Consider the following 17,194-nt stretch of genomic DNA (forward strand, 5'->3'; position numbering starts at 1 on the left):
GCCTCAGCAGCAACACTACACTCACACAGCCTGGCAGAGTTTCCATAACGTATATTCAAGTTTTTCAGATTCACTCTCAACCATTTCAGACTACTTTGCACAAATACAAATATCAATCCCTGGGATGTTTCCTTTCCCACCTCTGTGCAAACTAACAACTAATTTTTTGGAGGGCGGGAGAGAGAAGTACACGCAATTTATTTATTTTGTAAGAGGAGTACTTATTATTAATCGAAAACAAGCATTTAAAATTGATACAGCTATTTCAAGCTTTTCATAAATGTATACCTACAGATCAGCAGGAAACTAAAACCTTATAACTGTCTACCCAACTTAGATTTCCGGAGTTCCTCTCCCCCACTGCTCCACCTCTCCAGTTCCATGACCTGCTCATTTCAAATCACAAAGGGATGCACTGCCAAGAAGATATTAAATATCCCTCCCTCTCCTAAACGTTAATAAAAAACAGAAAAAATGGTTTACTTTTTTCAGTTATCAGAACTATATTAAAAATCTTGTTACATGGAGTATTTACTTTTCACAATGTTTTTTAAATAAATAGCAAGATCTCACTGAAATGAATGGAATGCCTGCACCATTGATTCAATAGGATTTTCCATAGTAATATACAGTCATATAGTGTAATATTGCATAAAGACATACTTTGGATGAAAGATAATGTGGTTGCTGGTGCATCTTATGTGATAAAATCATCAACCCATGAACAGTTTGTGCAGTAGTGTCATTTACGCGTTATGTTTACTTTGCAAAGTCTAACTGACATCAACTGGGCACGTGCACAATTGATTTCAATGAAATGTTGCACAATAAGAATAACTTGCAAGATAACTGTGTACAAAGTTACTGCCTAGTAATAAGAATAATAAGGTTGATGGTGTAGCCAAAGGGTCTCACTTCTAGGCAGAAGCTTATTAGCCCTAAACAAGGGAAATTAACAACATTAAAAACAAACATTCTGAACGAGTCATCAAGGTAATTCAGAGTTACAGCTGCCAACTCCATGTTTAAAAAGGAATGATGTGACTATTATTAGTTATAGGTTTCAAAACATTTACCTGGCATTATTTTCATGACTGAGTTCTCTGGGCCAAACTTATTATTATTATTAAGTTTGACCAGTACTGAAAATGGTCCCCTCACAAGAGCCTCTTTTCAAACTCAAAGCTTAAAAAACTAGTGTTGAATGTAAACCAGCAATGTGGGGTGCACCAGACAGGTTTTCCAATATAGGCCAATGAGAGCATCTATTTCCTGTAACTCACTCTACCATGCCTGGGGATTGCAGCTTGCTTACTGTATGCAAGATAACTTACTATTCTGCAACCTAATAGGACTAGGGGAAGCATAACAGAGTGAGCTACTGACTGATTATTTTAGTTCCATTTCTTTTGCGTTTGTTGGTTTAATCCACACCTTCATTATTTTAAACAGTGTTTATTGTATCCAATATATTATAAAATTTAAAAAATTGTAGGAAAGCAGCAGATTCAAACTAGAGCAACTCTACTGTAAAGTGTTAATTCTGGTCCCATTGCAAAAAACCCAAAAAACTCAACTCATTTAAAACCAAAAAAAATAACTTTTCACATCTGTGAAGGCAGACAAAAGTGTGTGACATCTGTACAGACTATGTTTAAAATCTCAGTCAACTAGCTTTCACTGCAATGGATGGATGTTTCCTGAAGTCCTCCTGCCAGGTTACCTCTAAAAAGACACAAACATAAACCCTCAAACACAAAGAAACTTGAATCAAGATGTACACATGGGAAAGTGGATGGATCTCTGGTAATGGAAAATGTATAGGAGTACTTTGTCTCCCCCCGATGGTAATGGCTTGTTTACCGTTAAGTGGGCCTAAAGAAGGTCTAGGATACTTAACGGCTATCACAGCACCAGCCTTACCTACCCATTTTCCCCCCTTCCTTTGTTTGCATGTCCTATCTTTTGACATATAATTACACCTTGAGGTTATTATTATTACTATTCCAAATGCTCCCACATGAATTCAGGTGTGGTCTCTATATTTCATACAAAGGCGTCTTTATTCAATTTTAGTTCCAGGACTTGTTTGGTGTCCAAACTGCACATGTAACGTCCCTTTTTTGCATAAAGAAACATGTCCATTTAGTCCAGAGGCTCTTGCTTTATTCGAATGACGGAGGGTGCACGAGATGTCCTTCTGAGTTCTCGCCTCAGTACGTATTCACTGAATTGGGAAGAGTCCACCCCCCCTCCACATGAGCCAACAATCTCAAATCCTCTTTGCTGCAACCTCTCAAGTACCTGCAGAGAGAGTAAATAAAGGTAAAAATAAACAACAAAAAAACCCAAGACTGCTACTACTGGTGAAGGATGATCAACTTGCAGTAGCCAAACTGTGACCTCTTGTAAACTATGATCCAGGTGAAGAACAAATAATGCACAGCGCTGCTAACAGGCTTTGCTAGAATGTCTTAATTAGACTTCCTTTAAATACCATTACATCCCCCCCCAACTTTCTAATACCTTTTTTAAAAAAGAGGCTACTTACCTTCCAGTAACTCGAGCTCTTCAATTTGTTTTGGCCCTATGGGTGCTCCACCATAGAACGTGCGCGCCCACGCACAATCAAACAGAGATTTGAATCAACAGTGTCCGCGGGTCTGCATCTGAGCACCTATGCGTCCTTGTGCTTCAGGGTGAAGATATATAGGGAGGAGTGAACCCACTGCTGCTACAGTTCCTTTTCAACTACAGAGTCAGAGAGGTGAAGCAGGAGGTGAAGCATGACCTCCGGAGCTAAACACCCCTTGGGAAGCCAATAGTACTGAGAGAACCTTCATGAAGACCTGTGGGGCCATGGAGAATTAGAAGGGAAGGACATGGTATTGATAGTGTTCTAAGCTGACGATGTAATGTAGAAAATGTTTTTGGGAAGGGTGCATAGCAATGTGAAAAATACATGTCTTGAATGTCAAGGGAAGTAAACCATCCCCCCAGATTCAAGGATGGGATTATGATAGCCAGAGTCACCATTCTCAAGTGCTGCAAAAGAATATAGGTGATTAGTGGGCTTTGGAAATGAGGGCCTGTTACTGCTCCCTCTTGTCTTGTGGCAAGTGATCAATAAAAATGAGTAAATTTTGAATAGTTGTTGAAGTCATATTTTGGCATCAGGGTGCGACAATTTGTTACTCAAAACTGAAGAGCAGCGGACAAGTGACTTCCTGTTGAGGAGGTCTAGGCATTGAGCCTCTTTGTCAGAGGCTGTTAATCTTGAGTGACTTTGGCGGTTTTTCTTGTTGACTGCATCCACCACAAGGGACCTGAGGGGGTGGGGTGAGGGAAGAAATACTCCAGCCCTTTCACTCATACATAATATTTTTGTCTGTCCATTTGAAGGTATGTGCAAGAGTGGCAGGGATCTGCCATAATTTACAGGCTAGAAACAAGAGCGCCTTATTAACAGGCAGAACTCTCTTACTTGAGGGTCGGGGTGGGGGACGCATAGAATGTCCAGAGAGGGCTAAGATATTGTACCTCCTCTGAGGAGATTTGAAGAGTCTGCAGGTGGCTTCATTAGGTCCCGGAATACCGTAAAATTGTCTGCATAGGACGGTGTTGGTGGTGGCAGCATCACCGCACCATCGGGGAGGAGGATTTGTGTGAGGAAGTGTCTCCTCTTCTGCAGGTAGCTCCTGAATGTCCTCCAATATTGAGGAGAAATGTGGTACCAGGGACTGTAGCTGCCATGCCAATGGTTGTTGCAGCACCTGTGGGAAGCCCAAACACGGCTTTTTCTGGGTAGGAACCCTATAGAATTGGTGCCCTTAAAAGGTCCAGGGATTCCAATAAGGTGGGTAAGGTGAGAGTCCCCAGGGATATTCATGTTCAAGAAGCCCAGAGTGCCTTCTGGGCTCTGGTGATTTCTTGCTAGGGTACACTTGCTAGGGTACACTTCAAGCAGCGTAGGATGGTAAGTTAAGGACGAGCCCTGCCCAGACATTTCAGAGTCTGAGGCAGCATCCTATGTCCAGAACAGGAGCTCCTGCTCCTGTGTGTTGCTGCTGGAAACAGTGCTGGGGGCTATCAAGGCACTGAAAGATGGGTGAGTTCTGGGAGCCTGACTCCTAGCGTGAGATGAAAGGAGGAAATAACTGGTGGACATATCGATATCAGCAGGTAACTTCTCTCAGTGCCCCTTAAGAGGTAGGGAATCCAGTTCCTCTGAGATAAGCAGATCCTTCTGCAAGAAGAACTGCTAGGGTGCCAGAGGCCTCTGGCAATGGGCAGTCGGGACTGGGAGAGATAACGAAGCTCTAGCTGGGGACGAGAAGTGAGGGCTGTTGATGTTGGTGGCCACTGGAATGTTCTCTATGCTCCAAGTGCACGCCATTGGTATTGGAGAGGGAGCAGAGGCTTGAAAGGGCTCTATATGGACTTCTTGGAGGGCTTTAGTACCAGTGCCTCAGATTATCCTGAGTCTTTGGATTTAGAGGAGTCCCGATGTCAAGATGGTGCTGGGGAAGGTGCTTATCAGAACTGTCTGCTGGCAGGCTAATCTGAACAGGATCTCTGCTTAGGTGGTACCAAGGCCTCAATGCCAATGTCTGTTCGAGCCTTGGAGGTACTTATTATGGGACATGAGGTCTCCCTGGGATCCATTCTAAGGAGGTGAACTATCCTTTTTTTCTGGAGGTTCTCTCAGAAGAAAGGCTCTCTTTTCTTACAATACTTCATTTCTGAAACAACCTCAGTCACGTCTGAAGTACTGGGGGGAGGGGAGGAAGGACTCGGACCTCACAGACCTTAAGGAGTCTGCCATGAGGAGAACTTCAATCTTGCCTCCCTTTCTTTGTGAAACATGCTTTTAATCCCTGTGCATCTTTGCACTTGGATGGGATGGGAGAGTCTTTGAGACACCAAAGACTCCTAAGAATGCTTGTGAGTCTGATGAAAATTCTATTACAGGTCTGGCAGGATTTGAATACTGGAGCCACTGGCATGCCCCAGAGGTAAAGCCAATGAGAACGGCCAAGGAAACAATGCCAAGGAACCCGGGGTGGAGGTGGTCACAAACACACATAAATTTGTGCAAAATTTAAAAAGGAAAGCAAATATTGAAGCAAAACCAAAACAAATACTGAGTAAATAAAACAACAGGGATAGCTTCCAGGAAGCAGTGGACACTTCAGTTGTTCCGTCTCAAGTGGTTGGCATTTGGGAAGGAAGTGGAATGGTGGTGGTTCTGCTCCTCCCTACATACCATTGTTCTGAAGCACAAGATTGTGTAGTGTGCAGGCACGGACACATAGAACACTGCTGATTCAAATCTCTGGTTGAGAGTGCAGGGGTGTGCGCACATCTTACAGCGGAGCATCTATAGGGACATATACTTGAAGAAGAAGAAGAAAAATTACTTCAGAAAAATTATTCCTAATCTGTCTTTAGCTGGACTGACCTCATCTGACATGGTCACTGAGTGTTACATAGGTAGCATAGTGATGGGTAAATGAGAGAGGAAAATTTGTAGGCCTAATTTAGAATTTTTTGCAGATACAAAGTATCTGTGTCTAAAGCATTGCACGGGTGCATCTAAATAAAATAACAACAAAGGTATTGATAAAAATTCCAGAACTGAAAGGTACTTTACCTCCAAACACTTGTTGAATATGGTGCAGTTGTTAAAAGAAGAAAATTCCTTACTGTCACCAATCCAGGGGATGAGGGAGATAACACTGCAACTGACTGGTTTATTACAAATTTCCTCTAGATCTGCTAAAATTCATCTCCCAGGGTTCCTCAGCCATTTCATGACAGATATATTTTACAATAAGGCTACTCACTTTATGTACTATTGCTTCTCATTATTTCATAATAAAGTGGAAGAAATATGCAAAGAAGAACAGGAAGAAATCAGCATGTTTCCATGGACCCTGAAATAAATATGCCCATTTTCTCAGAAGCAGACACATATCCTCATTTATGTTTCTTCACAGAGCAGGAAGAAAGAATAGATCTCACCATCCAACACAAAGCATATATGGCAACACAACATATGCACCAGGGTGTTCCCGATCAAACACAAAAGACTTGACTAACACTGGAGAAGTTGCATAGTTTTCAAAGTAATTTGTTTCAGCAATGTTTGTTCCTTTGCAAGGATGTTTGGAAAAGATACATGTGAAATAATTAGAGGAAGTCAGCCCTAACTTGTGGAACTAAACTTAATCTTACTAGCCTCTAGTCAAAGTCTCCAATTGCTTTTGCCCACTGAAACCTTCTAGAGTTAAGGTAAAGAGAGTCAGTCCATTGGCACAAAATCAATCATTGGTCTACTTTTAAAATGATGTACTCATGACTTCGTACCTGAACTGAGTTGAGGTGACAGTATCCATTCAATGGAAACCTGATGACATGGGTGGAGTCGTGATTCCAGCCAGCATTGACGGAATTACACATCACGTCGCCAATTTCTGGAAAAACTTCTTCTATCAAAGATTTATCGCCACTCAGTGTAATCCTCTCTCCAAGATCTGGGGCAACACGCACCACCAAGCACTCACAGGACCTTGAAAAACGGCTAGTCTCCCGATCCTGTTTCCACCTTTCCATTTCACCTAGCATGGGCTGGAGCTGAAAATACTTTGCCTCTTCATATAGCAAACTGTAGTCCTGAAAGATATATATTTTACTGTGCACAACTAAATAAGATGCATTGTGAATATACAGTAACTGCTTATGTGTACGGTTATTCTGGCAAAGAGGCTAGGATAGGTCGAGAGTTGAAACCCCTTCTGCATGTTTCATAATTACTACATACACAGTTAAGGAACAAGCAAAAACAAACAGTCTCTTAAAATCTACTGACTGAAATAATACCTAGAAAAAAGCTTTTTACCTTCATTTTTTTCTGAAGTGTGTATTATGGACCACATCAGATTGTCACAGTCCACCTTTCTCTAAATTTTTATCCCCATAGTGATGTCATAAAATGACCTCATTGAACAGATGGAACAGAACTAAATCAGGATTCAGAAAATCCATCATTAGGATCCATCATGTCTTACAGCAATACTAGCAGGGACAGTAACAGGTATAAGCATGTAAATGAGGATGACGGCAATGTTTTTAAAAGTAAAATGATTCTGATATTTACATAATGATTTGCATATATTACTGCATTTTAAAAATTAAGTATTTTGAATATATCCCTTTTTGTCTACAGTATTGTTTCTGCTATGTTGCCTCAAACACAATAGAAAATGCATTCTGAACCATATCAAGTATATGATGCTCTTAAGTTTACTTGCTTCCAAATTTTATATTTCTATTTTGTTGTTGGGTTTTTTTTTTTGGTTTATTTTTTTTGTTTAACGCATGTATTTGGGAAGAAAAGAGTGTCTGTATGAAGAAAACCAATGTGAGAATCAGGGAAGATAGAGGACTGTAATGACAACAAAGGAGCAATAGTAACAAGGTCAATATTGCACTGAAATTGAGCAATAGACTTACTGCTTAATAGGAACGTGATAAATGGATAATTGTCCAGCTGCGTTTATAATTAAAAGAGAGTCATCAACTAACCTGAACATCTGTCTTGAAGAGGGAGAGGTATTCCTTTTAAACATGCATCTTTGCAGAAGACTCAAAATGTGACTGGAAGGGACCTTCTGAACACCACAGTGAATGTGCTGTCAAGAGCTTTTTTTTTTTTTTTTTAAATTTTCAGCAGAGTTATAATATAATTATGTATTAAACTACTCTGCAAGAGTGAACTACTAATGTTATGAAGAAGGCACCTTTAGACATCTATGTTACTTAGGTGGGTCTATATTAGTCATGAAGAAAAATGGATGTGTGTGTTGATACCAGAGATTATTCAAAAGGTTGCTGCAATACAGCTCTTAAACTGAAACTAATGTTCATTTCACCAGTCAGGAAAATTAATTTTCCTGCTACATAGACAATTAGGGCCAGATTTTCAAAAGAGCTCAATATATTACATGCTTTAAAGATGAACAAAAGGTTACAGAACATTCTAAACTGCTTTCCATGTCACCTTTCCTATCCCATCCTAATGTCATGCCTCCTTATGTAAGCTAATGGCGAGACACACTGCATACTCAGCTGTACATTCACAGGGAGAAAGGATGATAAAGATCCCTTCTGAGCCGATCTATGGCCTCCAGCTTGCATTTCACTGACAACCCTCCTCCCACACAGGAAGTTCTAAGATTTTCAAAATTTTTATTAAAAGCGCTCTCTCTCTCTCAAAAAGCTTAGTCCAGACTGATAAATATCTGGTTTAGATAATGAGGCTGAAGAACTCACCCTTGATTTCTCAGGTAAGACACTAAGAATGAGTCACATGTGTGTCTGTCAGGGGTTAAGGGAAAGTGAAACTCTGCAGTTCACCCATTATACACATTTTAACGTTATTTACTTTTGGCTGTCAGGACTCACACATCACTCTTCCAGTGTCAGCCTGTGACCACAGGACAGAGTCCTTTTAACTGAAGGAGAAGGAGAATTGATAGGGAACCCTCTGTAGAGATCATATAGTTTAATGCATAAGCATGCATACTATGCTACGGTCAGGAAGGCAAAGTTTAGCATTAATACCATTCAAGAAAAGGCCAACAGATGTCACTTTAGTGAGACAAAGCTTACTTCTGCCAAGTGACTAAAAGCATTGTCAAATGCTCCAAAACCCACTCCTGCCTCGTAGACTATTTAAATTACACTCCCAAATTATCTCCTCTGAGGAGGCGAGACATTTGCAGAATAATTTCAAACACACGTAAGTCACTTAAAATCTCACCTTGAAATCATCAGGAATTAGGAGTTTTGATGTACGTAGAAAATTCAAGATATATCTGAACATTTGCCCATCTCTGTCAATGAAATAGTGCTGCTTGAGACTGTCCAAAACAATGGGCTCTGTGCCATCAAAAAGCCTTCCAATTCTGGAAAGGAAAAGAGGCAAACACCAAGGTCAAATTACAAACCACATTTTAGCCATTAACCACCAACAGCTACTCATCTTGTTTACTGAATAAGTAGCCCTGATCCAGAAGAGAAAGGCACCCAACAGCCTGATTTTGCACCTCTTCACACTGCAGACAACTCATTTACACAAACAGTTCAATGGCTTCAAAGTAGCTCTTTCACCTCAGGAGGATTATTTTTGCACATAACTACTACTCAATGTAAAGGCTGCAGATTCTGGCCTTTAAGGAATGCTACTGCTTACCAGGGAGAACTACATAACAGAAATGGAAACTTCAAGACACTTCTGTTAAACCATGTACAATTAAATACATTATTAAAATAGTAGGTGAGGAGATTTCATAGTAGAAATTTAATGTGATTGTAGCAGGTGTCCATTAGCTTTTTCTAAAGTTATGGGCACTTTTGTCCACCTTAAAGCACATGAGATTTGGGAGAGAGAGGGTGTTATAATCCTTCTGCAACATTAACATTTAGGTCTGAAATTTTCTAGCGTGACCAGACAGCAAATGTGAAAAATTGGGATGGGGATGGGAGGTAATAGGAACCTATTTAAAAAAAAAAAAAAGACCCAAAAATCAGGACTGTCCCTATAAAATCGGGACATCTGGCCATCCTATCTAGATTTGGTGTCTTAAGATTTTTTTGCAGGGGGGCGGTGGGAGTGTAAAGTTTGAGCTAAATCTCTCATGCTGTTTTTGATTTTTTTTCAAAGAGAAAGAGAGTGAGTGTACATGTCCATACATTTAATCATTAAAACTCATCTAAGGGCATTTTTGTGAACAGGGCTGTATCAAATATTGCATAAGTCTGAAACATCACATGGACAATTTTCAAGGAGGAGGTCGGAGCTTTGCTTGATTTGGGATCCCACAATTTTAGAGCCTTGTTGCAATTTGCTATACTGTATTATGCAAATTCTACCTTTTCATTTTCTTAACTGTCATACCAGGGGATGACACCAATTGAAACAATATTAGTTTCTAATCAGTATAGTTAAATTGGAACAAAACTCTGTAAATCTGGCCAAAGTCTCTTTTTCCAGTTAGAACATACCACAATGTAAACTACAGAGACTATTTTCATACTAAAATAGTAATAGAGGGAACAACCCCCTTCCCCAAACTATTAGAACTCAAATAACTTCCATTGTTGCATGCAGTGTTGTTTTAGATGTGTTCGTTCCTGGATATTAGAGAGACAAGGTGGGTGAGGTAGTATCTTTAGCTGGACTAACGCCTATTGGTCCAATAAAGAAAAGGTCTGCATAAGCTCAAAAGTGCATGTTTTCCCCAACAGAAGTAGGTCCAATAAAAGATATTTCCTCATTCACCTTGTTTCTCTAGATCACGGGTGGGCAAACTTTTTGGACTGAGGGCTGCACTGGGTTTTGTAAATTATATGGAGGGCTGGTTAGGGGAGGGGGTTGTGGCTCCTATCTGCCCCTCCACACCCTGGGACTCCTTCCCCATCCAACCCTCCCGTTCCCTGAAACCCCCCATCCATGGACCCCTGCCTCATCCACACACTCCTTCTCTCTGTTCCCTGACTTCCCCTGGAACCCTTGCCCCTGACTGCCCCCCCCACCAAATCCAACCCCCTCTCCTTCCTGACTGCCCCCCCCATACCCCTGCCCACATTCAGTCCCCTGTTCCTTACCCCAACCACCCCAGCCCCTATCCACACCCCCACCCCGAGCACCACACCAAACTCCCCTGCCCTTTATCCAACCTCTCATGCTCCCTGCCCCCTTATTGGGCTGCCTGGAGCACTGGTGGCTGGCGGTGCTACAGCCATGCCGCCTGGCTGGAGCCGGGCCACACCACCACCACGCAGCACACAGCACCGGGTCAGGCTGGACTCTGTAGCTGCGCTGCCCCAGGAGCTCACAGCTCCACCACCTAGAGCATTACGCTGGAGCAAGCGAGCTGAGGCTGCGGGGGAGGGAGGACAGCGGGGGAGGGGCTGGTGGCTAGCCTCCCGGGCCAGGAGCTTGTGGGCTGGGCAGGATGGTCCCACGGGCCAGATGTGGCCCACGGGCCATTGCTTGCCCACCTCTGCTCTAGATAATAAATAAGACAGAAACAGAAGCATTTCATGATCATAACCCACATTTAAAATCTGTATGTATTCCATTTCAAAATTATGCAAAAAGCAATAAACTGACTTTAAAATGAATCACATACCAGTATAGAATAAGTAGCAAACATCTCAGTAACATACACTATATTCAGGTTAGGATTCAAACTTAACCTACTCTTTCTGATCAGCTTGGGAGATGACAACTTGAAAAAAAACACAGAGGACCATTAACCTCAGATGGTCATATAAAATTCTGCAGGAAATGCCAGAGGCTGAGGTAATCATTGTTATTACAGTTGGGTGAATAATTTGTAACAGATAACTTACTGAATGCATTTTGCTTCTCTCTTTTTGAAGAAAGATTGCACAATGGGAATAAAATTAAATTATTTTTTAAAAATTATATTTTTAATTTAAAATCAGTTTTCTAATTTAAATTGGATTTTTTAATTTAAAGAATATAAATTTTTCTTTTTTAAATTAATTAAAATTACATTTGAAATTACGGCAATCTATATTAATGCCTAACCTTATTATAATCTATTAAAATCACAAATTAAATAAAAAAAATATTCAACAGAACACATTTGCTGGCAAAATTTTAAAGAACGTCAAACCACTGAACTAGTAGAAGCTAAGCACCGGAAACCAGAATTTACCGAAATGCTCAACAAGCTTGTGGTAGCAGTAGCTCTTCTGCAGGCATACAGAGAATATTTTCTTCATTTCAGTTTATTCAACTATTTCAGTTTAATCATTAATTCATTTAAAGTTGAGAAAGCAATTTGGAGCTGAGAAAGCAGGAAAGTGTGCTTTCCTTTTCTAATCTACGAATAAAAACTAGATATGAGAGGGTGAGATCTACTAGTTCTAAAATCTGGAAGGACATGGCGACCAGAAAAAATCAGTTCAGTTTACTAACAAGTACTTCCTTTATTTAATATATCAGTTTTTAACACAAAATATGTTTTGATACAACACTTTCCCCCTTCTGTATCCAGCAGATTTAAGAAAGTTTTACTTAATAAAAAAAAATTAAAATACTGTTTTGAATTTTGATTCAATTTCAGTTTCTACCAAATACAGCTTAGTATAAATCATGAGTAAAACATTTAGTCATTATCTAAGAAATGTGTCATTTACCATCTTTTAACACAATAAAATTGTGAAAGTCAAGAATCTGAATAAAATATTAAGGAATATAATTGCTTGATATAGAGTGCATCCTTCTGGTTAGCAAAAAGTACCACCAATTTAGTGTAAGATCTATATTTAGTTGCAAATCAATATGTTTGAATAATTATAAACTAAATAAGAATCAACTTTTGTTTCTGAAAATAGCTACGAAGTACAAATGTAAAGCAAGATTTGATTTAAATCAATCCACCCTGGGCTGCACACAGCAATTTTCTAGTCACAATTATTCAATAAACTTTTTCATGCATTTTATTTACTAAATGGCTCACTATTCAAAAGTTCAAGTTGTGACTGGTCACACAATGTAGATTCCGTTCACTGATTTGATGAGCATAATTTACAACCAGGTTTGTGACTCTTGGCATGGAAATATGTTGGTGAAAATATGCCTTTACAACTCACTTTCATCAGCATTTTGTGCACATGATCTTAGTATTCACACTGGAATGCACAGTGTGTTTAAACATGGCTAAGTATAACTTTTTTTTTATCAGTCAATCAAACTGATAGTCAGAAACAGCTTTTAAAAATATTTAATTAAAATAATTCTTCAAACTGTCTGGTTTTATTTCATTATTAATTGGTTAGGAAATTACACCTGGTAGCAGAGGACAGAATCTGGCCTGCAAAAATGTTAAATACTGACAATGACGACCAAGGATTAGAAACAGAGAACCTGGCTTGATTTTCAGTTCCTAGGTTCAGTCTGATGGTTAGAAAGGCTATATTATTTACTTAGCACGTTTGATCTACAAGTCTCTTAGAAATAGTAAGCATGGAACCCCAAAGTGCCATTTTTATAATTACTTTCCAGAACAAAACCAGACTTTAAGATTAATAGCGTAGGCCTGCAAACTCCAGTCAGATATATTTCTGTAAGCATTAACAGCTACTTCATTTTTAGATAAAATTTGCAATTTTTCAACTTCCCTCCCTCAAAAATCAAATCAAGGGAGGGGCTTGCAAGCATTGATCTGATAACATGCAGAACAGGAGCCACGAACACAATGCCCCCTAAGCAGCAACTGCAGCAGTTGTGACTAGGAGGAATGCGCTGTGCTTGAGATCAAGGAAAACTCTGTCCCTTTCCTCCTCCCTCTACATTCTAGCTTCCTTGGAAGCTGAGCAGTAAAAATCTTTGCTGTGTCTTGCTTTGCAGACACTGCCACCTCCCAGATACCTAGTAGGTTCAAGCAATGCCTGCTCTCCCCAACCTGTCACAGGGCTTAGAGCAGTGGTTCTCAAAGCCGGTCCGCTGCTTGTTCAGGGAAAGCCCCTGCCAGGCCGGGCCGGTTTGTTTACCCGCCATGTCCTCACGTTTGGCCGATCGCGGCTCCCACTGGCCACGGTTCGCCGCTCCAGGGCGATGAGAGCTGCAGGAAGGACGGACGGCACATCCCCCAGCCCGCGCCCTTCCTGCAGCCCCCATTGGCCTGGAGCGGTGAAACACGGCCAAACAGGAGACCGCGATCAGCCGAACCTGCAGACACGGCAGGTAAAACAAACCAGCCCAGCCTCCCAGGGGCTCTCCCTGAACAAGCGGTGTCCGGCTTTGAGAACCACTGGCTTAGAGGGCCCCTTCTAATAAGATGGCTTACAGGGGAAGGGGACAAAGAAGGAACATTTATTTTACAGTCTTGTCAGCCAGGCCTCCTCTGTTAGTGAATGGTAATGGACGGCTCTTCATCCTACATACACTTTAAATATAGAAGTTATCTGCATTCTCCTTGGGAGCTGCTCTGACAACTTCTGCCTAAAGTTATTTGTAATGCAGTAGCATCTAGGCTCCAAAGCAGGATGAAACACCCATTGGCTAGGCCAGTCGTTCACAAACAGGAGTTCGGGGTCCCCTGGGGGGCTGCGAACAGGTTTCAGGGGATCCACCAAGCAGGGTTGGTATTATACTTGTTGGGGCCAAAGCCCGAAAACCAAAGCCTCACCACATGGGGCTGAAGCCTGGTGACCCCAGGCCCACCACCTGAAGTCTGAGCAACTTAGCATTGCAGGGTCCCATGTGGCATGGGAACTTAGCTTCATAGGGTCCCCTCTGGCTCTTATAAGCAGAAAAACAGTAGTTATGAGCCATGGAGTTTTTATAGTGGGGGGGGGCGCTCCCGCAGTCACCCTAAGTCCCATAACAGAAATTGCAAATTTTACTGTAAAGTAGTAATTAAATTATTTGTATGAAATTACACACACACACACACACACACACACACTAAACATTAAATACGAAAGAATATAGATACGCTAAGAGTCATCCTTTAACAATGCTGTGAAGATTTTGCACCTAAGGTTTTGAATGTAATAGTGTTTGAATAAACTAACTCTCCTTCACCCATAATGCAGCTTCTTCTGCTTGGTCTGACACTGAAATTATAATGCTTAAATGATATTAGTCTGCTGGCATGAAACAGGATTGTGAAGTCATGTTTATTATAATTTCACTTCCAAAGAAAGATTGGAAGATATGCTTTCCTCCCCACGCTCCCTGACATCCTTGGTTTAAAACACACAGATGATGACCAGCAAAGATAGCAAAAATATTATGACAAATTTATAACAGATGAATGGATTTCAAAATACGAAAGTGGTTTGAAGGTAGCTTGCAAAGCAAGTTGATAATATACAGATTTAGCCAAATAGCAAGGATAAAGGGTAAAAACGCTATATTACATTTAGAGGAAAATGTGCTTAAAATATATTTAATTAAAAGTTAGACTGGAATTTTCTGTATATAAGGAAAATTAACGTCTCATGGGTTGAAAAGGTGACCTCCAAAGAGCAATAGTTAATGTCTCTGGCTTTAAGTATCAAATTCCACAGTCAGCAAACTATTGCTTCTAAGGCTGAAAAAAAAATAACTACTCTAAAACTCAACTTCAATCAGAGAATGTTATTTTAAGAGCCTAAAACAGGCACTATTTTTTTTGGAAAGGAAGGATGGGACACAGAAGAGACCAATCTTTTACTCTAGTATGTACTTTAGAGGACATTTTCCCCATAAACAAGAACACAACAGAATTTTCAGTCTGATTCTTGAAAGAAAATCCAGACATTTGAACAATGGAAGGTGACATTACTAAAAAGAACACCTGTCTTCTTCAAAAAACAACCCCCAGTTTGGCTGTCAAATCAAAAGCCTCGCTGATACCCTGCCTGCAGAAAAATTATAAAAAAATTGATTTTCTGCTAGTGTCTTGTGCCTCAGTAGAGAATTCAAGGAAGAAGAAAAAACAGCCAGTGCAAATGAAAAACAGAATATTCCACAGATTTCCTAGTATGTATAGATAACATAATACAATCCTGCTGATTGATGATTAAAGACTTCACTGGATTACAGGTGGCAAAAATTCCCCTATTCTAGATAGAAACATAGGCTGAAATAGGAGCAAACACTGATTGTCTACAGGTATTTGGATCATTATGTTACTTTTGCTCTAAAGTAGAATGAAAACAAAACAAGGACAGCAAAAAGAAAGTATGACATGCAAGTTTATTACTGAATATATTTTTGTTTCCACTGACACTATTAACTAAAAAACAAATAAATCCATCTGACTGAAAATTGTGTGTGTACTATTTTATAGGTAGCAGCGAAGATTATTATGACAAAACAATAAGGGGAAAATTATTTCCTTTGTGTATTTCACAAAAAAATGTGATATAGTCATCATCACTGTTTCCCCTTTCCTTTGTAACTTGCACAGAGAATGGGGAAGAGGGAAAAATGCAAGTCAGAAATGCGACTGTTTGAGCCGCAAAACTGGCAGGCAGAATCCACAGGCAGGTGAGTACAATGAACTACTTGCAACTCTTTTACAAACTGACTAGATCTCAAGCTGACTGTGTCCCTTTGCTAAAGGTTTTCCCTTCGGAGCCTATTTTCTCCTTTTGCTTGCTCCAGCAATGAAGTAATAGTCTTGTGTTTATGACACCACAGCATGCTGATGGCACTGACTGAGAGAGAAATGCACAGCTAGACTATTTAAGCTTGGTACAACCATATGATCCTGAGTTTTTAGTTGTTTTACAGTGGACTGCTTTCAGATTAACAATCTGCTTTTCATCTCACAGACCTTGTGTGAGACATTTCCAGAATCACTGAATGCAAAGGGAGATTTGTTTCAATCTGCTCAACAAAGTTGCCATGTAAACATGATACAACCACAGAAATGTGCATTTTTCAGTGACAAAATATACAACATAACTTTAACCAACCAGATAGTCAGTTGTAACCCTCACTGTGAATACTACGCTAACCCTTTCTATTTTAATCATCTCTGCCTCTATGTGTATAACTGAAAGTTTTAAGTTTGAGAGTGCTGGAGATCTCCTTGGAATACATAGGTCTTACATTATTAGATCGACTAAATCTTAATAGAAGAGGCATGAATGCAATGAGTATAAAAGAGAGTCAGAGCAGTCAGGGAACAGTATATTAAAACTAGCTATCCTAGGGAGGAAGTTTTTATAAAGAAGCCAGCAGAGAGCAAGCAAGCATCAGGTACAGCAAGTCAATTATGGATAGGAAAGGAGTATTAAACAATGAGATACATAGGTGCTGCCACACTCCCTGGCTTGAAGTGGTTTCCATTATATACAGGGCTTACAGTTTGGTTCAGTGGCTCTCAGCACCTCCACTATACAAATTGTTCCAGCAGCCCTGCTGAGATACACAAGAAAATGTTATAGGGAAAACTCAGGGGGAGTTTTTAAAGAATTCTCTACAGAGACATCTTGCTGAAGAACATAAGGGAATAGAATACTTTACATAAAGGCCATTTCAAACATTTTAGGATTGGTATATAAATGTGGAAGCAAAAGTAGTATGAAAATCAAAGGTCAACTCAGGGGGCTATACAATTCTCATTAAAAACTGAGATAGATAAAGGGGCAAGTT

The 17,194-nt window shown here is 40.2% G+C and overlaps 1 protein-coding gene across 3 annotated transcripts in view; it reads right to left on the reverse strand.

Annotated features, from left to right (window-relative positions):
- Window positions 1–2,044: 2,044 nt before the first annotated feature.
- Window positions 2,045–17,194, reverse strand: part of KCTD1 (potassium channel tetramerization domain containing 1) — a 92,875-nt gene continuing 77,725 nt past the window's right edge. For all 3 annotated transcript variants that reach the window (XM_030552959.1, XM_030552957.1, XM_030552958.1), the window contains exons 3-5: window positions 8,825–8,969; window positions 6,370–6,675; window positions 2,045–2,304 (exon numbers count right to left, since the gene is read on the reverse strand). In XM_030552959.1, coding sequence (XP_030408819.1) covers window positions 2,146–2,304; window positions 6,370–6,675; window positions 8,825–8,969 — 610 coding nt within the window. In that variant the 3' untranslated portion in view covers window positions 2,045–2,145. The remainder of the gene's footprint in view (window positions 2,305–6,369; window positions 6,676–8,824; window positions 8,970–17,194) is intronic.

The sequence above is a fragment of the Gopherus evgoodei genome, chromosome 2, assembly GCF_007399415.2.
Source record: "Gopherus evgoodei ecotype Sinaloan lineage chromosome 2, rGopEvg1_v1.p, whole genome shotgun sequence".
Classification (NCBI taxonomy): Eukaryota; Metazoa; Chordata; order Testudines; family Testudinidae; genus Gopherus; species Gopherus evgoodei.